Below are 26356 nucleotides of genomic sequence, written 5' to 3'. Positions count from 1 at the left end.
GAGCTCAAATTCTTGCGAGTAAGCTTGAATAAGTAGGTAGATTTCCTCCTGATCTGCAGCCATACCTAGGCTGCACTACCCGGATTATCGGGGGGTGTTAGTGACTCTGCAATTAGGCCGCCAACTGGAGCCCCAACGGTCCAGATCCAGGCTGGATGGTCATGCAGACAGCAAATATAGATATCAATCTCTTCTGCTGGGAATAATACATCCAAATATGTACTTTAAAACTATTGATGCTGTCAAATTCCGCAGATAATCGGCGGATTAGCGGGATCTCAATGCCAGCCTTGGATATTGCAACCTGCTAGGATCGCCGCCCAGACACGCCTTTTCAGGGCAATGGGTAGCTTAGGTTTTTTTAGTTAGGGTTTTATTTGGGGAGTTGGTTGTGTGGGTGGTGGGTTTTACTGTTGGGGGGTTGTATGTATTTTTTTTTAGAGGTAAAAGAGCTGATTTATTGGGGGCAATGCCCAGCAAAAGGCCCTTTTAAGGGCTATTGGTAGTTTAGGTTAGGCTAGGGTTTTTTTTATTTTGGGTGTGCTTTTTTATTTTGATAGGGCTCTTAGATTAGGTGTAATTAGTTTAAAGATCTTGTAATTTGTTTTTTATTTTCTGTAATTTAGTGTTTTTTTTGTTGTAATTTAGCTAATTGTATTTGATTTATTTAATTGTATTTCATTTAGGTAATTTATTTAATTGTAGTGTAGTGTTAGGTGTTAGTATAACTTAGGTTAGGTTTTATTTTACAGGTAAATTTGTATTTATTTTAGCTAGGTAGTTATTAAATAGTTAATAACTATTCAGCAACTATTCTACCTAGTTAAAATAAATACAAACTTGCCTGTAAAATAAAAATAAACCCTAAGCTAGATACAATGTAGCTATTAGTTATTAGCTTAAGATTGATTTTACGGGTAAGTATTTAGTTTTAAATAGGAATAATTTAGTTAATGATAGTAATTTTATTTAGATTTAAGTTAGGGGCTGTTAGGGTTAGACTTAGCTTTAGGGGTTAATAAATATAGTATAGTGGAGGGGGCGGAGCCAGCAGCCGGTCTGAGCAGACGTATATCTTTGGAGCTCCTCATCAAATTCATGTTTTGCCTTGTTTAAAACCCACATTTTGTGGTTTATTACTTATCTACAAGGAATATTACTGACTAGCAGGTATGGAGGTGCTAGATCGTTGGGAACAGAGAACCCAGGCACTGATAACCCAGCACTTTATTGATCTAGAAGAGAGTTTCCAACGGCTATTTACATTAGCGACGCAGCGCAAGCCTAGTAACCGGACCTACCTACAGAGAGAGGCATCTGAGACACTCGGCCACCTAACTAACACATCATGCCCAGCTCTGTTTAAAACATCACTGATTCCCCCATGTGGAGATTGCGAGCGGCGGACTACTGGACATTCACCTACAGACAGAGCGAGGTGTGCAACGAAGTCAAAATGGCGCCTTAGCTCTTCAGCACTAAACTCAACTGGTAAGGCCCCACGCACGCAGCAGAGGAAGGATCGAGTGAGTACTAACCAGCCGCGGTATATGAAACCGCAGCCAGCTGTGTCTCAACCCACTGTAAAGAAAAGCAAGTCAGGAGGAAAGTGGCAACGGACTTCAGGCCCTGATTTGAAAAGGCCACTCCACAGGTACAGTCGCAACTTAGCCGGCACTACGTATTTCAACATGTCTCCTTTTGCTGGCAGCACCCTAGAGGGAATGAACATGAGATGGTCGCTACCCTCCTGCAAGGGGCCCTGGAACTGTTTACCCTACTGCAGGTACATTAACAGAGTCGGGGTAGGTTAAATATGGCACTTGCTTCACAGCACATTAACGTTGCAGTCACAGCCCAGCGACATTACTTGCGCCAAGAATAGAAGGGCTTATAACTCTTAGACGCCTGTTAGCAGTTATAATGGGCGTTCATTTACTTTATGTTTTATGTTCCACATGCCAACTATCTGATACTTCGTTCACACGCACTGCAATTTCAAACTGAGACATTTCTACCCACAGTGGCATCCTATAACACTGCAGCCCAATACCTAGAGAAAACTTCAGCTCCCGGATCTTACTCCACAGGGCTTGGACTCTGACCCTTGGTGTGGGGACTAGATCCTGCACCGATATTGATATGACTATTCTTTCACTTAAACTTGTCATATGCACTCTATACTCTAAAGAAGGATAATTACCCCTACTGTCTTAGCTTCTAATCAGTACTTACCTCATCTTGTTACCTGTCTCCTGCCTTAGGATATAGTTTGTGTAATACTTAGGGTTATCCATTGAAAATGTTATTAGCTAATACATGCTTGTTAAACATAATGTGACATTGGGTGCTAATATTTTCAGCACATTTATATAATTTGAAATTTTATTATTTGCACTATCTATACTAAAACAGGTAATAGCACAAATTTTAGCAGTAAACTAATGTCCCTAGTTAAATGCTGTGATAACTATTTGTACTATCAGATGGTTTATTCACTGTTTGTTTACTAAAATGTTTTGTACTCAATGCTTTTTGAAATTCCACAATATGTTTCTGGGACTATAATATTCTTGCTGTATGACACATTAGTGTTCTACCTGGCCATATGACTGGTTCCTTTAAGATTCATGATGAGGGCCTACTGCTAAAGTGATAATCTTAGAATCTGTAACCACCTGAATCTATACAGATGTTATGTAAGGCCTGTTTTTTAAGGGACATACAAACTTTAGTATCCTGCATCTGTGACTGGACTGTTTATGTTATTGAAATTATTTAGTCAGCTCCTGCACACTATTATTAATCCACAGTTCTCCCAATGTTTTACATGTTTAAGCACCTTTTTTGGTTATGCTGTCAGGGTTTTATGTTTATATCGCTGAACATTTAGGAAGAAGATAGCCTGGCAACTAATATTAACTCTTCCTGTTATCTCTAGCCTCATCGCCCATTAGAAACTAATAACCCGTGCTTGCTCTTAAGATACTATATGTTTTAGCTAGAATCATTTTAGATCTAATTTTATAGGGTCAGTACTATGGCAATTACACTGGAGCTAACTTGCACGCAAACAGATACAGCGTCTATTTATTGCTATACTCTCAATATATAGTCTAATAGATACTGTCGGGCCGTGATAACTGGGAAGTCATGGCTCGGCATGTCAGATAAATTAATCATTTTAGCTGAGATGTATATACAGTAGCTGACAGCTGTTTCACTTCCCAGGAATAAAAATCAAGCACATGCCACGTAGTGTCGGTTGATAATTCCTATACTGCATGCATGAACCGTTCTTACACCAGCTATTTGTTTTATCTACTCTCAATGACCTGCTACTTACTCCTCTAACTATAGATACCCTAGTCGTCTCATATATAGTCAATATGGCAAAGCAAGCTACCTTACCATTATGAACCAATTTTAACACTTCTTGTTTTCAGCTTGTCTTAAGATGTCAGTTCTAGTTGGTTGTACATCTGCAGATTTACACTCTAGTCAATGTTAAACTAGAATATATACTTAAATACTTACATTTGTACTGACTTACTACATATATGCTTAACTATTAATGTAAAGTGTCCTTATATGTAAAATATGATATTATTAACTTATGTGAAACGCAGATAACTATATTAGCTGAAGCTGCTGCTTAAGCCTAACACTTAATGCTCTGAGTCTCATACTTTAACCTCCCACAGTTTAGCAGAGACCATGTGAAGGGTAATAATGCAGAGATATTTCAGTACTACCTAAGTACCTAGGAAATTGGGCATAGACCTATCAATACGAAGCTCAAAGAGTCTTTATTGAATAACAGATGGACAGGCTCATATACAGTCTGCCTATGGTTAGTCCCGAGACCCTTCTATTAAGTCATTTTTGAGCTCCCAGCATATATTTAAAATTTTGCATACATATATAAGGCCCCTCCCCCCCCCCCTCTCCTATATTTGTAGCGGTGCTTACCCGCTGAATATCCCCCCCCCCCTCTGTATAACTCAGACCAAAAGAGGCTGACGCATAAGCTTACTCTCCACAGCCCGTTTTCTCTAATTCTGATACTATATTGTTTCTCTCTATAGTTCTGTGGAGATCATTCACACATATTATAACATAAAATGAAGTTATATTCCACCTCGCCTAAACTTATTGTCTAACCTCAGAATACGCTTTGGATATGTAATTGTATTATTACAGGTATATCTTATTTATCTCTATCTATTAATGCCAATGTATAGACAATGGATTATTTACTCTGATGTATGTTTGGGCCCAGGGTGAGGCTTGTTTGTTAATCTATATGTTAAACTTCAATAAAAAAATTATTTTAAAAAAAAAATATAGTATAGTGGCGGCGACGTTGGGGGCGGCAGATTAGGGGTTAATAAATGTAGGTAGGTGGCGGCGATGTTAGGGGCGGCAGATTAGGGGTTAATAATATTTAACTAGTGTTTGCGAGGCGGGAGGGCGGCGGTTTAGGGGTTAATATGTTTATTCTAGTGGCGGCGATGTCCGGAGCGGCAGATTAGGGGTTAATATTTTTATTATAGTGTTTGCGATGCGGGAGGGCCTTGGTTTAGGGGTTAATAGGTAGTTTATGGGTGTTAGTGTACTTTTTAGCACTTTAGTTATGAGTTTTATGCTACAGCTTTGTACCATAAAACTTATAACTACTGACTTTAAAATGCGTTAGGAATCTTGACGGGATAGGGTGTACCACTCACTTTTTGGCCTCCCAGGACAAACTTGTAATATCAGCGCTATGGAAGTCCCATTGAAAAAAGACTATACACAATTTGCGTAAGTTGGTTTGCGGTAAGGCCAAAAAAGTGTGTGGTGCCCCTAAACCTGCAAGACTCGCAATAGCAGCGGGCGTGAAAAAGCAACGTTAGAACCTAACACTGCTTTTTCAGCTTCCTGCAAAACTCGTAATCTAGCCGATAGTTTTGAAATAAAGTGCAAAAATGCATTAAAATTCATACACATTTAAAAATATTTATTTATTTATTCATTTATTAGCAATAATAATAAGGTTTTTATAAAATCACAATTAATCACATTTATTGTGTATACATTATTGGTAACTATAAGTGGAGTATTTTGCAATTATAACTTCATCTTTGTAGCAGGTAATTAGTTTTGATTTCGAACATTGAAACAAAAATATTTTGCATCCATTCAAGCAAATTATTATTTACATACATGAGCAATAAAAAGCACATACCTATCTGATATAATCAGCCTGCCATGACATACAAGCAAAATGTCATTTGTGTTACAGGACAATGATAGGGTGCATATGTGTGGGACATTGTAATCAAAATAAACACATGATATCATGCAGATAAAATAGCAGTATTCAAACATGTCAATAAATAGTTTTAACCTGTTGAAATTTAAATCAATATTAAAATCAAAATATCAGTCCTCTTAAAATGTTTAATTATGCAATGTACTTTCATTATCTATTTTGCCTGCTTTTCCAATAATTTAACACTGAACATTGTAGCATTTTCATCTGAATGCATATCCCTGACACTCCTAGATGCTGCACAATGATTGGTTGATATGTGTAGGTGCTGTTTTATAGCTGTCCCTAAATGGTCCCAACATAATATAACATATTCAAGATGCTTTTCAAGAGTTTTGTCCTAGGCTTTCAAAACACACTTTTTTTTTTTTTTTAAATGACAGTTAAAAATGATTTGAAACAATTTGGCATGCAGATCTTTAGCAATGCACAAACATTTACTTTTTTGTGTCCTTTTTTTTTTAAACTAATACTGCAGTATTTAGTTATACTTCCTACTCATCCTCATTGGCTAATAAGCACAAATCCCATAGCTTTATTGGTGGAGAGGGACGCACCTCTGCAAGTATAACAAGAAACCATTAGTTTATTCAAAAGTGGAATAGCCATTATAAAAAAACAACAAAAAAATAATATATTTTAAAATGTTCTCCTCTACTTGAAATAAAGAAGAAATTACCCTGTAATCTCCCTTTAATAGTTGTGTAAGATTTGCCTTCGCTCAAGGGTGTAATCTTTTCTTATGCAAATATGACTTAATGAGTTTGCAGTAACCAGTTTCAATTTATTACATCACATATATCTCTTCAGAATAGGCAAACATCCTAGAGTCTTTAACTCCATCGGTACACAGGAGCTATTTGTTCCTCACTTGACAGTCCCACTTGTTTTCTAGTGTAAAATCTTACTTCAGCTCATCTGCTGAATGGCGCATATTGTTCTTACACCCACACCACAGAACTTCTCATACCAAAGCCATCCTGTATAGAGAAAAAAGAATTTCAGTCAACAATAAATTCAGAGGGGGGGGGGGGGAAACAGCCACAGATTCCTCTGGGCTATGGTACTCTGACACATGCAGGAAATATTGCTGGCATTTCATGGCCCAAATTAAGGCGTCAAAAAAAAAAAAAAGGGGTTTTAGGGTGTTTAAGGAAGGTGGTGAGGAAAACAAGAAAATTATTTTTTTTTTGGGTAAAAAGACGTCTAGATTAGTTGTAAGGCACTTATGTATGGGTGTTATATTTAGCATTACAATTTGACATTAAAAAAAAACCCACACAAAAATATATTATTCTCCCAGATATCAACAGTTTATTTAATTTGTTTGCTGCCCTAGGCATAGGTAAATCTGCTGATAGGTAAATTTGCTGCCCTACAATCCCACCTCATATCTCTTACAATGAGAGATCTTGCACCCCCACCAGAAACCCAAGGATCTTTGACTGGTTATACAATAAATAAAACAGTTGGAGAGTGGTAAGGCATCTTGCAATAAAATACCCCTTAGAATTTGTCACCTGACCCCTTTAGATCTTGCTGCAGATGCCTAGTTCACATAGGTCAAAATGCATCCTGCCATATATTGTTTTAAAGGGACAATGTACTCTAGCAAGCAGCCAATAAGCGTTAATTGTTTTCAAAGTATTTGCTCATATGGGCTGATATCTCTTTCACATACCTCTACTAGCTACTGGGATGCTGATTTCTGCTGCTGCCTTTATTTGTACATAACTTTTCTATAGCCAGTAATACTGCAATAATTACATTTTCAATATAGGTGGCAATTTCAACAGAAGCAAGCAGCTATTTCTAAAAGCAACATAAATTGAGCATTAGGAACATATTAAAGGAGAATGAATGCTACAGTACAATGCCCTATTAAAGGGGCATGAAAGTCAACATTATGCTAGAGAATGCAATTTTAATATACGTTTCAAGTTACTTCTATTTTCAATTTTACTTCATCCTCTTGGTATCCTACGATAAAAAGCATACATAGGTAGGCTCAGCAGCAGCAGTGCACTACTGGGAGCTAGCTGGTGATTAGTGGCTACACACATATGCCTTTTTGTTATTTGCTAAATAGAGGTGTCCAGCTAGCAATGCTATTCTGGAGTGGACTTTAACCATGTGTAATAAAATGCTCTAGCACATTAAATCATTTTCTTGCACTCCTTTTAAGTACATATTCTATAAACCTATAAATGTCTGTTGAATGTGCTCCTTAGTTCTGTGTTTGTTTTTTATTTGATCTCAGTGTATGAAGTATTATTATGTAGAGTTCTTGCGCAACTGTACTTTTCAGAATATTTTAAATATTAGTAATGACATTTTAAAACTGAAATGATTAACTATTACCTTAATTATAGTGATGGATGCCAGAGCAATTTCAAAACATTTTATATACTACTAATCCATTAAATGTCAGCCTTTTAGAACATGTATTGCAGATGAGTTAGCACTGGCGTATTACCTAATAGGGAGAAGGCTTCATACCATGTTTTGTTCAGCGTAACTTGCTGCATCGTGCACTGTCACAAACATCTGCTGCTCACATAGATGATCCATGATCCCACTGCATATCAGTGTACTTAATACTTTCTCTGGAAAGTGGTAAAAATATTGACATGTAAGCTAAAAAATGAGTCATTGTTAATCTTCAATCTATGTTTCTTGATATTTTCTCTTCAAAATAATTTTAAATAAATCATCTTTAACCATTCCGCAAACATAATGACAGGGCAATGATTGTAATAAAATGCTCTAATTGCATTATTGGTTGAACAGATCTGTCACGGACAGGGGTCTACCACTACACCAATACCACTTCTGCCCATAAGGCTCTAAGGGGACAAGGGTAACAAGGAGTTTATAACTACCAAACCCCTATTCAATATCACCAGTATCAGTAGTATACAACACAGGGTTAACTAAACTTAACAGTCTATTTATTATAGGCAGGGCTAAACGCCAGCCTCTGCCTCCAATTTGCCACACACAGAACTACTTGTCCAGCTGTGACATTGGGGAGAATGCAGGCATGAAAGGGTTAAAAGCACAGGGTCTCCAGCTACAGCATCCCAATTCCTTACCAGGGTCTACGAGCCACCCACATTAACCCCCAAATCTTACCTACACCACCCCAAACATTAATGTTCACAAATATCTACCTCTGCTACCAGCTTGCCACAAGCAGAGCTACTTGCTAAGCTGTGACAACAGGGAGAGTGCGGGCATAAAGGGGTTAACCGCACAGGATCTCCAGCTACAGCATCCCAAATCCTTAACAGGGCATAAGAGCCAATCCACATTAATCCCCAACATCCTACCTACTTCCCCAAATGTGAACATTCACTGCCACCACCAAAAAACCTTATGACTCAGGGCTTAAAGAACTGCAGGGACAGGATAAACAGTGATTAGTAACCATTCTAAAGTAGTTGTACCCAGCAATTGTCAGCAGGCCCAGCAAATTTAGAATATACCATTATTATAATTACATTTCATTGTAAGTGAGAATTCATGAAATTTTTTTTATACTTTAGCAAATAAAATTGAAAATAGCCATTAATAACTATTAAAGGGATAGTATAGTCAAAATTAAACTTTCATGATTCAGATAGAGCATGCAATTTTAAGAAACTTTCTAATTTACTCCTATTATCAATTTTTCTTCGTTCTCTTGATATCTATATTTTAAAAGCTGGAATGTAAGCTTAGAAGCCGGCACCTTTTTGGTTCAGCACCTGGATAGCGCTTGCTGATTGGTGTCTAAATGCAGCCATCCAATCAGCAAGCGCTACCCAGGTGCTGAACCAAAAATGGGCTGGCTCCTAGACTTACTTTCCAGGTTTTTTAAATAAAGATACCAATAGAACAAAGAAAAATTGATAATTGGAGTAAATTAGAAAGTAGCTTAAAATTGCATGCTATATCTGGATCATAAAAATTTATTTTTGACTAGACTATCCCTTCAAGGGAGCTGAGATGGAGGGGTTTGAATGACTTCCACCCATCTAGCTATACTAACCCCATCCCTTTGTGACATCACCATGTTTGTGGCAATCACTACCATTGAAGGCTTGGGAGTGACGCCCGCTAGTGACTAGGCAATCCCGGACCTGCAATGTGGGGGGGGGGGGGGGGGGTCGGGGTTATTACACAAAAACATGCCTCACGCACTCTTATTTTACATGTATACAGCAAAATACAGTAGATAGATGCACAACACCTGTGGCACCCTTATGTCACTGCACAACTAGAAACAATATAGGCTGCCTTTTTCCTGCTGCTCTTAGATATGTTGCTACTTGCAGGGCAGAGCAGCAGGTGGTCTGGCTGCCACAGCTCTACACCAACAGGGCAAATCTACTTTAAGCAGTGTCTGTACCAATGAATGCATGCTGCTACAGAGGTACTAACAAGCAGTGTCTGTACCAATGAATGCATGCTGCTACAGAGGTACTAACAAGCAGTGTCTGTACCAATGAATGCATGCTGCTACAGAGGTACTAACAAGCAGTGTCTGTACCAATGAATGCATGCTGCTACAGAGGTTCTAACAAGCAGAGTCTGTACCAATGAATGCATGCTGCTACAGAGGTACTAACAAGCAGTGTCTGTACCAATGAATGCATGCTGCTACAGAGGTACTAACAAGCAGTGTCTGTACCAATGAATGCATGCTGCTACAGAGGTACTAACAAGCAGTGTCTGTACCAATGAATGCATGCTGCTACAGAGGTTCTAACAAGCAGAGCCTGTACCAATGAATGCATGCTGCTACAGAGGTTCTAACAAGCAGTGTCTGTACCAATGAATGCATGCTGCTACAGAGGTACTAACAAGCAGTGTCTGTACCAATGAATGCATGCTGCTACAGAGGTACTAACAAGCAGTGTCTGTACCAATGAATGCATGCTGCTACAGAGGTACTAACAAGCAGTGTCTGTACCAATGAATGCATGCTGCTACAGAGGTACTAACAAGCAGTGTCTGTACCAATGAATGCATGCTGCTACAGAGGTACTAACAAGCAGTGTCTGTACCAATGAATGCATGCTGCTACAGAGGTACTAACAAGCAGTGTCTGTACCAATGAATGCATGCTGCTACAGAGGTACTAACAAGCAGTGTCTGTACCAATGAATGCATGCTGCTACAGAGGTACTAACAAGCAGTGTCTGTACCAATGAATGCATGCTGCTACAGAGGTACTAACAAGCAGTGTCTGTACCAATGAATGCATGCTGCTACAGAGGTACTAACAAGCAGTGTCTGTACCAATGAATGCATGCTGCTACAGAGGTACTAACAAGCAGTGTCTGTACCAATGAATGCATGCTGCTACAGAGGTACTAACAAGCAGTGTCTGTACCAATGAATGCATGCTGCTACAGAGGTACTAACAAGCAGTGTCTGTACCAATGAATGCATGCTGCTACAGAGGTACTAACAAGCAGAGTCTGTACCAATGAATGCATGCTGCTACAGAGGTACTAACAGATGAGGCAATGCTGCAACTTGCACTGGAAAATTCATGCTGCCCAGTCTGCACTGCAAAAAACGCATACTGAATAATTTGCATAATGGTGGGTGCTAAATAAAGATATGGGCATGCTTGTCACCTCCAGCAGAACCTTCATATAACCACTCTTTCACAGCCCCTAAACATCTGCCCTTAAAGGGACATTATACTATAAAATATGTTTACCCTTAATGTGTTTCAAAAGACTTGCTATACCTACTGCAGAGTATTAAATGTATGGCAAATTGTTCCTTCATGCTTATTTCTGTATTTGAAATAGCGTTATTTTCTTTAAAACCGTCATCTAGGTCCTAGGCCATGCCCGTAACATTGAGCTGAGCCTGCAAAAATACCTACCTGCTAATTATATTTATGTTAGGGGTTGAATGAGTTCAAGCAGCAATTTCACATACAAATTCTCCATCTTGCTCCCCCATACCCACCACAGGGAGATTAATCAGTGCAATTGTCTTCTCTTTACATAGCTACAGGGAAATGTTTTTTACTAATATTATTTAGTATAGATGGGGATACAACAAACAAAAGTAGCTATTTCAAAATAAAAAATAAAGGTGAATGATATTTGCAAACAGTTATATACACTTCAGCAGGTAAAATCGACCATTCAGAACATAATAACCCCTTAGTGACCAGACCATTTTTCAATGTTCTTACCGCTAAGGACCAGGGCTGTTTTTACATTTCTGCGGTGTTTGTGTTTTGCTGTAATTATCCTCTTACTCATCTACTCTACCCACACATATTATATACCGTTTTTCTTGCCATTAAATGGACTTTCTAAAGTTACCATTATTTTTATCTTATCATATACTTTACTATAATTCTTTTTTATAAAATATGATGAAAAAATTTAAAAAACCCCACACTTGTTCTAACTTTGACCCTCAAAATCTGTTACACATCTAAAACCACCAAAAAACACTGATGCTAAATAGTTTCTAAATTTTGTCCTTAGTTTAGAAATACCAAGGGCCTGATCCGATATACAGCGTCGCCCGGAAAAGCCGGCGACGCCAAAATTTGCGCGGGTTTGGTATCCTATATGACCTAGAAGTTACGCTCGTATATTTCTGCCTTCGGACGTAGTTTTTTGGCCCATAGGCAGGTATACCAAACCCGCGCAGTTTGGTATCCAATATACAGTGTAAGGACTTACGTGGCGAAAATGGAGAAATCATACTCCATTTTCACCTCGCCACAAAATGCTGCTGTCTATTGGAGCCCCGTAACTCCCTAAACTACCTGCCAAATAAAACCTAACACCTAACGCATGCGCAATGTCTATCTACCTGTCAACCGCGATCCCCCGCCGCAATCCCTAATAAAATATTTAACCCCTAAACCGCCGCTCCTGGACCCCGCCGCCACCTACATTAAAAGTATAACCCCCTAATGTGATCCCCCTAAACCATCGCCAGCTACATTACATACCCCCTAATGTGAGCCCCTTACACCGCCACAATCTACATTACCTACCCCCTAATGTGAGCCCCTTACACCGCCGCCAGCTACATTACCTACCCCCTAATGTGAGCCCCTTACACCGCCGCCAGCTACATTACCTACCCCCTAATGTGAGCCCCTTACACCGCCACCAGCTACATTACATACCCCCTAATGTGAGCCTCTTACACCGCCGCCATCTACATTACCTACCCCCTAATGTGAGCCCCTTACACCGCCGCCATCTACATTACCTAGCCCCCTAATGTGAGCCCCTTACACCGCCGCAATCTATATTACCTACCCCCAATGTGAGCTCCTACCCCGCCGCCAGCTATATTAAAATTATTAACCCCTAATTTAATCTCCCTAAACTGCCGCCAGCTATATTAATTACATTAACCCCTAATTTAATCCCCCTATACCGCCGCCAGCTATATTAATTACATTAACCCCTAATTGAATCCCCCTATACCGCCGCCAGCTATATTAATTACATTAACCCCTAATTTAATCCCCCTATACCGCCGCCAGCTATATTAATTACATTAACCCCTAATTTAATCCCCCTATACCGCCGCCAGCTATATTAATTACATTAACCCCTAATTTAATCCCCCTATACCGCCGCCAGCTATATTAATTACATTAACCCCTAATTTAATCCCCCTATACCGCCGCTAGCTATATTAAATTAATTAACCCCTAATCTAATCCCCCTATACCTCCGCCAGCTGTATTAAATACATTAACCCCTAATCTAATACCCCTACACCACCGCCAGCTATATTAACTATATTAACCCTAATTATATTAGGGTTAATATAGTTAATATAGTTATTATATTATATATATTAATTATATTAACCTTAATTATATTAGGGTTAATATAGTTAATATCGTTATTATACTATATATATTAAGTATAATAACCCTATCTAACTCTAACATCCCTAACTAAATTCTTATTAAAATAAATCTAATTAATATTAATATTATTAATTAAAATATTCCTATTTAAATCTAAATACTTACCTATAAAATAAACCCTAAGATAGCTACAATGTAATTAATAATTACATTGTAGCTATTTTAGGGTTTATATTTATTTTACAGGTAACTTGGTATTTATTTTAACTAGGTACAATAGCTATTAAATAGTTAATAACTATTTAATAATTTAATAGCTACCTAGTTAAAATAATTACCAATTTACCTGTAAAATAAATCCTAACCTAAGTTACAAATACACCTACACTATCAATAAATTAAATAAACTACAAATATCTAAACTAAAATACAATTAAATAAACTAAACTAAATTACAAAAAAACAAACACTAAATTACAAAAAATAAAAAAAGATTACAAGATTTTTAAGCAAATTACACCTATTCTAAGCCCCCTAATAAAATAATAAAGCCCCCAAAATAAAAAAAATTCCCTACCCTATTCTAAATTAAAAAAGTTAACAGCTCTATTACCTTACCAGCCCTTAAAAGGGCCTTTTGCGGAGCATGCCCCAAAGAAATCAGCTCTTTTGCCTGTAAAAAAAAACACAATACCACCCCCCAACATTACAACCCACCCCCCACATACCCCTACTCTAACCCAAACCCCCCTTAAATAAACCTAACACTACCCCCCTGAAGATCTCCCTACCTTGTCTTTACCCAGCCGGGCAGAACTCTTCATCCGATCCGGGCGATGTCTTCAATCAAGCGGCAGAGAAGAAGTCTTCCATCCGGCGATGTCTTCATCCAAGTGGCAAAGAAGAAGTCTTCCATGCGGCGATGTCTTCAATCAAGCGGCAGAGAAGAGGTCCTCCATCGGGACAAAGTTTTCTTCCAAGCAGCATCTTCAATCTTCTTTCTTCGCTCCTCCGACGCGGAACATCCATCCGGCACGACGACTTCCCTATGAATGAGGTTCCTTTAAATGATGTCATCCAAGATGGCGTCTGTCGAATTCCGATTGGCTGATAGGATTCTATCAGCCAATCGGAATTAAGGTAGAAAAATCCGATTGGCTGATTGAATCAGCCAATCAGATTCAAGTTCAATCCGATTGGCTGAACCAATTAGCCAATCGGATTGAACTTGAATCTGATTGGCTGATTCAATCAGCCAATCAGATTTTTCTACCTTAATTCCGATTGGCTGATAGAATCCTATCAGCCAATTGGAATTCGACGGACACCATCTTGGATGACGTCATTTAAAGGAACCTCATTCGTCGGGAAGTCGTTGTGCCGGATGGATGTTCCGCGTCAAAGGAGCAAAGAAAGAAGATTGAAGATGCCGCTTGGAAGAAAACTTTGCCCCGATGGAGGACCTCTTCTCTGCCGCTTGATTGAAGACATCGCCGGATGGAAGACTTCTTCTTTGCCGCTTGGATGAAGACATCGCCGGATGGAAGACTTCTTCTCTGCCGCTTGATTGAAGACATCGCCCGGATCGGATGAAGAGTTCTGCCCGGCTGGGTGAAGTCAAGGCAGGGAGATCTTCAAGGGGGTAGTGTTAGGTTTATTTAAGGGGGGTTTGGGTTAGAGTAGGGGTATGTGGGTGGTGGGTTGTAATGTTGGGGGTGGTATTGTGTTTTTTTTTACAGGCAAAAGAGCTGATTTCTTTGGGGCATGCCCCGCAAAAGGCCCTTTTAAGGGCTGGTAAGGTAATAGAGCTGTTAACTTTTTTAATTTAGAATAGGGTAGGGATTTTTTTTTATTTTGGGGGCTTTATTATTTTATTAGGGGGCTTAGAATAGGTGTAATTTGCTTAAAAATCTTGTAATCTTTTTTTATTTTTTGTAATTTAGTGGGGATTTTTTGTAATTTAGTTTAGTTTATTTCATTGTATTTTAGTTTAGATATTTGTAGTTTATTTAATTTATTGATAGTGTAGGTGTATTTGTAACTTAGGTTAGGATTTATTTTACATGTAAATTGGTAATTATTTTAACTAGGTAGCTATTAAATAGTTATTAACTATTTAATAGCTATTGTACCTAGTTAAAATAAATACCAAGTTACCTGTAAAATAAATATAAACCCTAAAATAGTTACAATGTAATTATTAATTACATTGTAGCTATCTTAGGCCTAGATTTGGAGTTTGGCGGTAGCCGTGAAAACCAGCGTTAGAGGCTCCTAACGCTGGTTTTAGGCTACCGCCGGTATTTGGAGTCAGTCAGGAAAGGGTCTAACGCTCACTTTTCAGCCGCGACTTTTCCATACCGCAGATCCCCTTACGTCAATTGCGTATCCTATCTTTTCAATGGGATCTTTCTAACTCCGGTATTTAGAGTCGTGGCTGAAGTGAGCGTTAGAAATCTAACGACAAAACTCCAGCCGCAGAAAAAAGTCAGTAGTTAAGAGCTTTCTGGGCTAACGCCGGTTCATAAAGCTCTTAACTACTGTTCTCTAAAGTACACTAACACCCATAAACTACCTATGTACCCCTAAACCGAGGTCCCCCCACATCGCCGCCACTCGATTAAATATTTTTAACCCCTAATCTGCCGACCGCCACCTACGTTATCCTTATGTACCCCTAATCTGCTGCCCCTAACACCGCCGACCCCTATATTATATTTATTAACCCCTAATCTGCCCCCCACAACGTCGCCGCCAGCTTCCTACACTTATTAACCCCTAATCTGCCGTCCGCACGCCGCCACCAGCTACATTATAGCTATGTACCCCTAATCTGCTGCCCCTAACACCGCCGACCCCTATATTATATTTATTAACCCCTAACCTGCCCCCTCAACGTCGCCTCCACCTGCCTACACTTATTAACCCCTAATCTGCCGAGCGTATCTCACCGCTACTATAATAAAGTTATTAACCCCTAATCCTCACTCCCGCCTCAATAACCCTATAATAAATAGTATTAACCCCAATCTGCCCTCCCTAACATCGCCGACACCTAACTTCGAGCATTAACCCCTAATCTGCCGACTGGAGCTCACCGCTATTCTAATAAATGTATTAACCCCTAAAGCTAAGTCTAACCCTAACACTAACACCCCCCTAAGTTAAATATAATTTAAATCTAACGAAATTAATTAACTCTTATTAAATAAATTATTCCTATTTAAAGCTAAATACTTACCTGTAAAATAAATCCTAATATAGCTACAATATAAATTATATTTATATTATAGCTATTTTAGGATTTATATTTATTTTACAGGTAACTTTGTATTTATTTTAACCAGGTACAATAGCTAAAATAGTTAAAATAATTACAAAATTACCTGTAAAATAAATCCTAACCTAAGTTACAATTAAACCTAACACTACACTATCAATAAATTAATTAAATAAAATACCTACAATTACCTACAATTAAACCTAACACTACACTATCAATAAATTAATTAAATACAATATCTACAAATAAATACAATGAAATAAACTAAAGTACAAAGAATAAAAAAGAACTAAGTTACAAAAAATAAAAAATATTTACAAACATCAGAAAAATATTACAACAATTTTAAACTAATTACACCTACTCTAAGCCCCCTAATAAAATAACAAAGACCCCCAAAATAAAAAAATGCCCTACCCTATTCTAAATTACTAAAGTTCAAAGCTCTTTTACCTTACCAGCCCTGAACAGGGCCCTTTGCGGGGCATGCCCCAAAGAATTCAGCTCTTTTGCCTGTAAAAAAAACACATACAATACCCCCCCCCCCCAACATTACAACCCACCACCCACATACCCCTAATCTAACCCAAACCCCCCTTAAATAAACCTAACACTAAGCCCCTGAAGATCTTCCTACCTTATCTTCACCATACCAGGTTCACCGATCGATCCAGAAGAGCTCCTCCGATGTCCTGATCCAAGCCCAAGCGGGGGGCTGAAGAGGTCCATGATCCAGCTGAAGTCATCATCCAAGCGGGAGCTGAAGAGGTCCATGATCCGGCTGAAGTCTTCTATCAATGGCATCTTCAATCTTCTTTCTTCGGGAGCCATCATCTTCCAGCCGACGCGGAACATCCTCTTCTCCCGATGCCTACTCGCCGAATGATGGTTCCTTTAAATGACGTCATCCAAGATGGTGTCCCTCAAATTCTGATTGGCTGATAGGATTCTATCAGCCAATCGGAATTAAGGTAGGAATATTCTGATTGGCTGATGGAATCAGCCAATCAGAATCAAGTTCAATCCGATTGGCTGATTGGATCAGCCAATAGAATGCGAGCTCAATCTGATTGGCTGATCGGATCAGCCAATCGGATTGAACTTGCTTCTGATTGGCTGATTCCATCAGCCACTCAGAATATTCCTACCTTAATTCCGATTGGCTGATAGAATCCTATCAGCCAATCGGAATTCGAGGGACGCCATCTTGGATGACGTCATTTAAAGGAACCGTCATTTGGCGAGTAGGCGTCGGGAGAAGAGGATGTTCCGCGTCGGCTGGAAGATGATGGCTCCCGAAGAAAGAAGATTGAAGATGCCATTGATAGAAGACTTCAGCCGGATCATGGACCTCTTCAGCTCCCGCTTGGATGAAGACTTCAGCCGGATCATGGACCTCTTCAGCTCCCGCTTGGATGATGACTTCAGCCGGATCATGGACCTCTTCAGCCCCCCGCTTGGGCTTGGATCAGGATATCGGAGGAGCTCTTCTGGATCGATCGGTGAACCTGGTATGGTGAAGATAAGGTAGGAAGATCTTCAGGGGCTTAGTGTTAGGTTTATTTAAGGGGGGTTTGGGTTAGATTAGGGGTATGTGGGTGGTGGGTTGTAATGTTGGGGGGGGTATTGTATGTGTTTTTTTTACAGGCAAAAGAGCTGAATTCTTTGGGGCATGCCCCGCAAAGGGCCCTGTTCAGGGCTGGTAAGGTAAAAGAGCTTTGAACTTTAGTAATTTAGAATAGGGTAGGACATTTTTTTTATTTTGGGGGTCTTTGTTATTTTATTAGGGGGCTTAGAGTAGGTGTAATTAGTTTAAAATTGTTGTAATATTTTTCTGATGTTTGTAAAAAAAATTTTATTTTTTGTAACTTAGTTCTTTTTTATTTTTTGTACTTTAGTTAGTTTATTTCATTGTATTTATTTGTAGATATTGTATTTAATTAATTTATTGATAGTGTAGTGTTAGGTTTAATTGTAGGTAATTGTAGGCATTTTATTTAATTAATTTATTGATAGTGTAGTGTTAGGTTTAATTGTAACTTAGGTTAGGATTTATTTTACAGGTAATTTTGTAATTATTTTAACTATTTTAGCTATTGTACCTGGTTAAAATAAATACAAAGTTACCTGTAAAATAAATATAAATCCTAAAATAGCTATAATATAAATATAATTTATATTGTAGCTATATTAGGATTTATTTTACAGGTAAGTATTTAGCTTTAAATAGGAATAATTTATTTAATAAGAGTTAATTAATTTCGTTAGATTTAAATTATATTTAATTTAGGGGGGTGTTAGTGTTAGGGTTAGACTTAGCTTTAGGGGTTAATACATTTATTAGAATAGAGATGAGCTCCAGTTGGCAGATTAGGGGTTAATGTTTGAAGTTAGGTGTCGGCGATGTTAGGGAGGGCAGATTAGGGGTTAATACTATTTATTATAGGGTTAGTGAGGCGGATTAGGGGTTAATAACTTTATTATAGTAGCGGTGTGCTTCGGTCGGCAGATTAGGGGTTAATAAGTGTAGGCAGGTGGAGGCGACGTTGTGGGGGGCAGATTAGGGGTTAATAAATATAATATAGGGGTCGGCGGTGTTAGGGGCAGCAGATTAGGGGTACATAGGGATAATGTAAGTAGCGGCGGTTTACGGAGCGGCAGATTAGGGGTTCAAAATAATATGCAGGGGTCAGCGATAGCAGGGGCGGCAGAATAGGGGTTAATAAGTGTAAGGTTAGGGGTGTTTAGACTCGTGGTACATGTTAGGGTGTTAGGTGCAGACGTAGGAAGTGTTTCCCCATAGACAACAATGGGGCAGCGTTAGGAGCTGAACGTGGCTTTTTTGCAGGTGTTAGGTTTTTTTTCAGCTCAAACAGCCCCATTGTTTTCTATGGGGGAATCGTGCACGAGCACGTTTTTGAGGCTGGCCGCGTCCGTAAGCAACTCTGGTATCGAGAGTTGAAGTTGCGTTAAATATGCTGTACACTGCTTTTTTGGAGCCTAACGCAGCCATTCTGTGGACTCTCAATACCAGAGTTATTTTAAAGGTGCGGCCAGAAAAAAGCCAGCGTTAGCTACGCGGGTCATTACCGACAAAACTCTAAATCTAGCCGTTTTTTTAGATTTAAATAGGAATATTTTTAATTAATAATATTAATATTAATTAGATTTATTTTAATAAGAATTTAGTTAGGGATGTTAGAGTTAGATAGGGTTATTATACTTAATATATATAATATAATAACAATATTTACTATATTAACCCTAATATAATTAGGGTTAATATAGTTAATATATATAATATAATAACTATATTAACTATATTAACCCTAATATAATTAGGGTTAATATAGTTAATATAGCTGGCGGCGGTATAGGGGGATTAGATTAGGGGTTAATGTATTTAATATAGCTGGCGGCGGTGTAGGGGGATTAGATTAGGGGTTAATGTATTTAATATAGCTGGCGGCGGTATAGGGGGATTAGATTAGGGGCGGGAGCGGCGGTTTAGGGGTTAATAACTTTATTAGGTGGCGGCAGCGTCCGGGAGCGGCGGTTTAGGGGTTAATAAATTTTTTATTGTTAGGATAGTGAGGGGGGATAGCGGATAGAGGGTTAGACGTGTCGGGCTATGTTTGGGAGGCGTGTTAGACAGTATGGGAGATTTAATAATTTAGTCAGGTTTTGTAGGCGCCGGCAGTTTCTAAAGTGCTGTAAGTCACTGGCGACTCCAGAAATTTGTACTTACGCAGATTTCTGGACATCGCTGGTTTATCCGACTTACGGCACTTTAGCATCTGACGGCACCGTATATAGGATAGCTCAAGTTGCGAGCTAAAACTACGGGTGGCGGGGGTTCCCTCGCTTGCGCAGCAAACTACAATCTTTATCGGATCGCGCCCCTGATGTTTACATGTTCTTTCCTTTGTTTGCAAGTGATAGGGCAATAAGTACAAGTAGCACTTTGCTATTTTCAAGCCCTTTTTTTTCGTCAAAATTAGCGATAGTTACATTGTAACACTGATATCTGTCAGGAATCCCTGAATAACCCTTCACATGTATATATTTTTTTGTAGACAACCCAAAGTATTGATCTAGGCCCATTTGGTTTATTTCATGCAACCATTTCACTGCCAAATATGATCAAATTAAAAAAAGCGTTAACTTTTTCACAAACTTTAGGTTTCTTACTGAAATTATTTACAAACAGCTTGTGCAAATATGGCACAAATGATTGTAAATGCTAGCTTTGGCATTGCTTTTTGGTAATTAGAATACCGCTAAATGCCGCTGCACACCACACTTGTATTATGCCCAGCAGTGAAAAGGTTTATTAGGTAGCTTGTAGGGTTAATTTTAGCTTTAGTGTAACTATCAGCCTCCCACCTGACACATCCCACCCCCTGATCCCTCCCTGACCCCTCTCAAATGGCTCTCTTCCCTCCCCAACTCCACAATTGTCATCCCCATATTAAGTACTGGCAGAAAGTCTGCAAGTACTAAAATAAAAGGCTTTTATATATATATAATTTTACTTTTATATATATATATATATATATATATATATATATTCTGCAGTGTAGGATCCCGCCTTAGACCCCAACCTCGCTGATCCCCCCCAAGCAGATCTCTAACCCTCCCCTCCTCTACCTATTTTCCGCCATCTTTGGGTAAAAAAATATTTTTTTTCTGTAGTGTAGCTGCCCCCCCCTGAATACCCTACCCCCCGTCCCTCCCAGATCCCTTTCCCAACACTTATCCTCCCTCTCCCTCCTTCCCATTCACTAAACATTTGCAGTAGTGTAGGAATCCCACCCACTCCCCCTCACGCTCTCTCGCCCCTCATACCCACTCCTGGACCTCTCATGAGAGCTCACCAGACCTTCTCCAGCGATGGGCTGAAACTCCCGCCTCCCTCCTATCGCGCCTCCCTCTCACTTCACCAACGACCGGCACTATCGAGTGGCCCTCTCTGCATCCGTTGCTTAGCAAAGGGTATTGCACGATGCCTCAATATAGAGGTATTGCTGCAATACCCGGAAAGCAGCTGGATGCAATACCCGGAAAGCGGCTAGAAGCGATCATGATCGCTTCCAGCGATTGACACCATTGAGAACGTACAATGTCTCTAATAATCAGGATAAAAATGTTGCTGTCCAGTAGTTTCTTTGAGCCATGTTGAATAAGGTTTAAGCAGCACTCTAGGTGGATTAAAATGGGGGGAAGAAATTGCATGACTGTACTGCTAGGCCTTCAGCCTACCTAGATTCATTCTGACAGATATGCTAACACCCAACTTGCGCGCAAACCCAATCGTATTCTCATGTTTGCTAACCCGACATGAAAATGTTAATATATTTTACATTCCAATGCTCTTTACATACAATATGTTCTATTTATTCATAAATAAATATTTCTACATATATATGATGGTATTTTGGTAACATATATTTATACCTATATACATACAAGATTATATATATATATATATATATATATATATATAGGTAAAACATATTCTGCTATGTGAAGAACATTGGAATGTGAAATATTTACAGTAAATACACAGGATAACACTTTATAAAATATGGATATGGCATAAATATGATTTTGTATGTTTTCATCTACCTAACTGCATAGGGCTCGAATGCACTTCTATATACAGTATATATAAGCAAAAGAAAGTCCTTGACAGTGGTGAAGCTTTTTAAAAATCATATCTTTATTGGAATCCATGGTAATAAAAATAAAACATGGAGGTCAAAAATCCATGTACAGAGACGCAGTGTGAAAACCACTTACATGTTTCGGCTATGTGCCGTAATCATACATATGCATTTATGTATTCATATGTGTATATATGTCTGTAAATGCATATATACCCATATAAATACAGAAATATATATACATACGTAAATATACATCTTTAGACTTGTTAATGTATGTATCTCAATGTTAAATCCCTTTGCCTGCCCTTTTGTTCTAACTCCTGAAATTTCATATATTTGAGCCCTTATTACGGCCAATTAAAAAAAGAATACTTTTGAAAGGGACACTGAACCCAATTATTTTCTTTTGCGATTCAGATAGAGCATGACATTTTATACAGCTTTCTAATTTACTCCTATTATCAAATTTTCTTTATTATCTTGGTATCTTTATTTGAAATGCAAGAATGTAAGTTTAGATTCCGGCCCATTTTTGGTGAACAACCTGGGTTGTCCTTGCTGATTGGTGGATAAATGCATCCACCAATAAAAAAGTGCTGTCCAGAGTTTTGAACCAAAAAAGCTTTGATGCCTTCTTTTTCAAACAAAGAAAGCAAGAGAACGAAGAAAATTTGATAATAGGAGTAAATTAGAAAGTTGCTTAAAATTGCATGCTTTATCTGAATCACGAAAGAAAAAAAATTGGGTTCAGTGTCCCTTGAAGTTATAGTCTATCCTCTTTACAACTGATGAATTAAATATCGGTTTGTTTTCCGGATCTTATTCTATGAATTGAAAATGTTACCATATCTTTAAAGTCTATCCATACTAACTAATACACAAACAAATTAAAGATAGTTTGAAAACATATTTTAAATTGAAATACTGAATATTTATTCTGAGGTATCTATATGTTCTGTCACATTGTGGGAATCTGTGCGATCTGAAAAAAGATCTGAAATACATTCTGCTATTGTCAGAACAGTAATTTGGTTAGAATGCTTGTACCCCTCATTATGCACATGTTCCAAATTTAAGAAGTCAGAGAATTCACTAACTTACCATTGCACCCAGCGAGCAGTAGGCGCATGCCGGCCTTTTGACACTCAATACACATCTAAAACAAAACAAAACAAATGGCCAATGGTAGAAATTGTAATGAATGTAATACATTGTAAGATAAACTGCAAACAATAATAATCCTCCACATTGTAAAGAAACAGACATATTTTCGTAAGCATTTATTAATTTTTGAACTTTTGAGCTTTTCTCTCAGTATTTCTTTAAGATACCCATACAAGGCCCATGCTGTCTTTATCATTGAAGCATGCAATTTTAAAATATATTGTTTGTGATTCTTATTTGATATTTCATGGTATACAATTGTGATCATTGTTTGATATTCTAGTATAGTAGCTAGCAGAGAACATTTTTTGAGTATATTTGTTTTTTACACTGTCATTATAATGTCAATAGTTCTTTATTCAGTATTGGTTCCCCTTCTCAAAACATCACTGTATTGCATCATCATTCCCCATACAAATAATTAATTGAAGGTTTGGTTATTGTTTACATATAAACAGAAATTGTAGGCATCTTTCTGTACATCATGTGGGGCAAGATTGCATATGCCCCACATATCCACCATTAACCCACATCAGAACTAATAATAAAAGTATTAACCCCCCACAACGCAATATGCCTAATTAAACTATTAACCCCTAATTCGCCATTCACGCACATCACAAACTACCTAATAAAAGTATTAACCCCTAAATCCGCCAACCCCAACATCGCAATTTTTTTTTATTTTTGATCATTTTGTTTATTATTTTATGTATTGTTAGACTTTTTTTTAATTTTCTGTAATTTTAGCTTAATTTAAACTTAGTTTTTAATATTTTTAAAGTAATGTTAGGTTTTTTATTTTAATTGTAATTTAGTATTATTTTAATTTATGTAATTGGGTTAATTTAGAGGGTGTTAGGTTAGGGGGCTTAGTGATTAGTTATTTGCGTTGTGGAATTTGGCGGATTAGGGGTTAAAAGTTTTATTATGTTGTGGGTTAATGGCGGATTAGGGGTTAATAGTTTTATTAGGTTTATTGCATTGTGGGTAAATGGCAGATTAGGGGTTAATAGTGTTAATAGGTAGTTTGAGATGTTGGGGTTGGCGGATTTAGGGGCTAATACTTTTATTAGGTAGATCGCAATGTGGGTGAATTGCGGATTAGGGATTAATAGTTTAATTAGGCTTATTGCGTTGTGGGGGGTTGTCGGTTTAGGGGTTAATACTTTTATTATTAGTTGTGATATGGGTTTGATGGCGGATATAGGGGTTTTATGTGTCAGGTTTATTTTTGTGAGGCAGGTTAGACTTTTACAGTAAATTTGACATATTTCTTTTATTTTGTTAGGCGCTGGTGTTTTGTCGAAAACTGGTGATTCTCAAAAGTGGTGATCAGCAATTTCTGTAGCTCCACCCACTTTCCATAGCTCCACCCGCTTATCACAACTTTCCTCCCGAACTCCACACAGCTTCCTCACACTGTTGGTACAGATGAGTTGTCACAATGACTATATTATTCACAACTATGTATTTCTGCCAGCTTCTCATGTCCCGAGGCAGTGTGTACATTAGTTGGCTGTTTGCACAGAGAAGCAGTGTATTTAGAAGTTTATCAGTTATGATTTAAAGTGCAAGCATATAGCAGATGTGTACCTTATTTAGCAGTTTGCTAGTGACTATGTAAAGTGCATAGATATGTCACCTATACTTATTGTTTTGTTATGCATTAATCAGATGTCACCTTTGCCTATTAAAATGGAGTACTAATATATTAACCCTTACATTAATATACTTTATCCTATTTTATACATGGTAATACACATATATTTATATATATATAATATATATATATATATATATATATATATATATATATACAGTATATATATATATATATATATATATACACAGTATATATATACAGTATATATACGGATATTCCTGCAGCTCCTTTATTGTTGCTGTAGGCCTCTTGGTAGCCTCCCAGACCAGTTTTCTTCTAATTTTTTCATCAATTTTAGAGGGACATCCAGTTCTTGGTAATATCATTGTTGTGCCATATGTTCTCCACATGATGATGACTGTCTTAACTGTGTTCCATGGTATATCTAATGCCTTGGAAATTCTTTTGTATCCTTCTCCTGACTGATACCTTTCAACAATGAGATCCCTCTGATGCTTTGGAAGCTCTCTGTGGACCATGGCTTTTGCTGTGGGATGCGACTACGAAAATTTCAAGAAAAGACCAACTAGAGCAGCTGAGCTTTATTTGGGGTTAATCAGAGGCACTTTAAATGATGGCAGGTGTATGCTGACTCCTATTTAACATGATTTTGAATGTGATTGCTTAATTCTGAACACACCTACATCCCCGCTTCCCAGTTCTCTACTCCTGGGATATAGATTGCTGATAGATGGCAAGAGTGATTCTCTGCCCATCGGATTATCTTTGATACCTCTATCATCGCAAGAGAACTCCTTGTTCCCCCCTGATGATTGATATATGCTACAGTCGTGATATTGTCCAACTGGAATCTTATGAATTTGGTCAGTGACTGAGGCCAACTGAGGCCACACTTGAAGTGCATTGAATATTGCTCTCAGTTCCAGAATATTGATTGGTAATTGAGACTCTGTCGGAGTCCAAGTTCCCTGAGCCTTCAGGGAATTCCAGACTGCACCCCAGACCAAGAGGCTGGCGTCCGTTGTCACTATAACCCATGATGGCCTGCGGAAGCACATTCCCTGGGACAGATGATCCTGTGACAACCACCAAAGAAAAGAGTCTCTGGTCTCTTGATCCAGATTTATCTGAGGAGATAAATTTGCATAATCCCCATTCCACTGTCTGAGCATGCACAGCTGCAGTGGTCTGAGATGAAAGCGAGCAAACGGGACGATGTCCATTGCTGCTACCATTAATCCAATGACCTCCATACACTGAATCACTGATGGCTGAGGAATGGACTGAAGAGCTCGGCAAATATTTAGAATCTTTGATTTTCTGACTTCTGTCAGAAATATTTTCATGTCTACCGAGTCTATCAAAGTTCCCAAGAATGGAACTCTTGATTGTGGAACAAGTGAACTCTTTTCTATATTCACTTTCCAACCAT

General features: G+C 38.3%; 1 protein-coding gene across 1 annotated transcript in view; it reads right to left on the bottom strand.

The window, feature by feature from the left end:
• Positions 1-4987: 4987 nt before the first annotated feature.
• LOC128654327 (solute carrier family 26 member 10-like) overlaps positions 4988-26356 on the bottom strand; it is a 255285-nt gene continuing 233916 nt past the window's right edge. The window contains exons 16-18 of the mRNA XM_053708202.1: positions 23235-23289; positions 7817-7923; positions 4988-6297 (exon numbers count right to left, since the gene is read on the bottom strand). Of these exons, the coding sequence (XP_053564177.1) occupies positions 6259-6297; positions 7817-7923; positions 23235-23289 (201 nt within the window). The 3' untranslated portion in view covers positions 4988-6258. The remainder of the gene's footprint in view (positions 6298-7816; positions 7924-23234; positions 23290-26356) is intronic.

The sequence above is a fragment of the Bombina bombina genome, chromosome 3, assembly GCF_027579735.1.
Source record: "Bombina bombina isolate aBomBom1 chromosome 3, aBomBom1.pri, whole genome shotgun sequence".
NCBI lineage: Eukaryota > Metazoa > Chordata > Amphibia > Anura > Bombinatoridae > Bombina > Bombina bombina.
The sequence above is the reverse complement of the archived record's forward strand: the minus strand, read 5'-3'. Positions and strand labels throughout refer to the sequence as shown.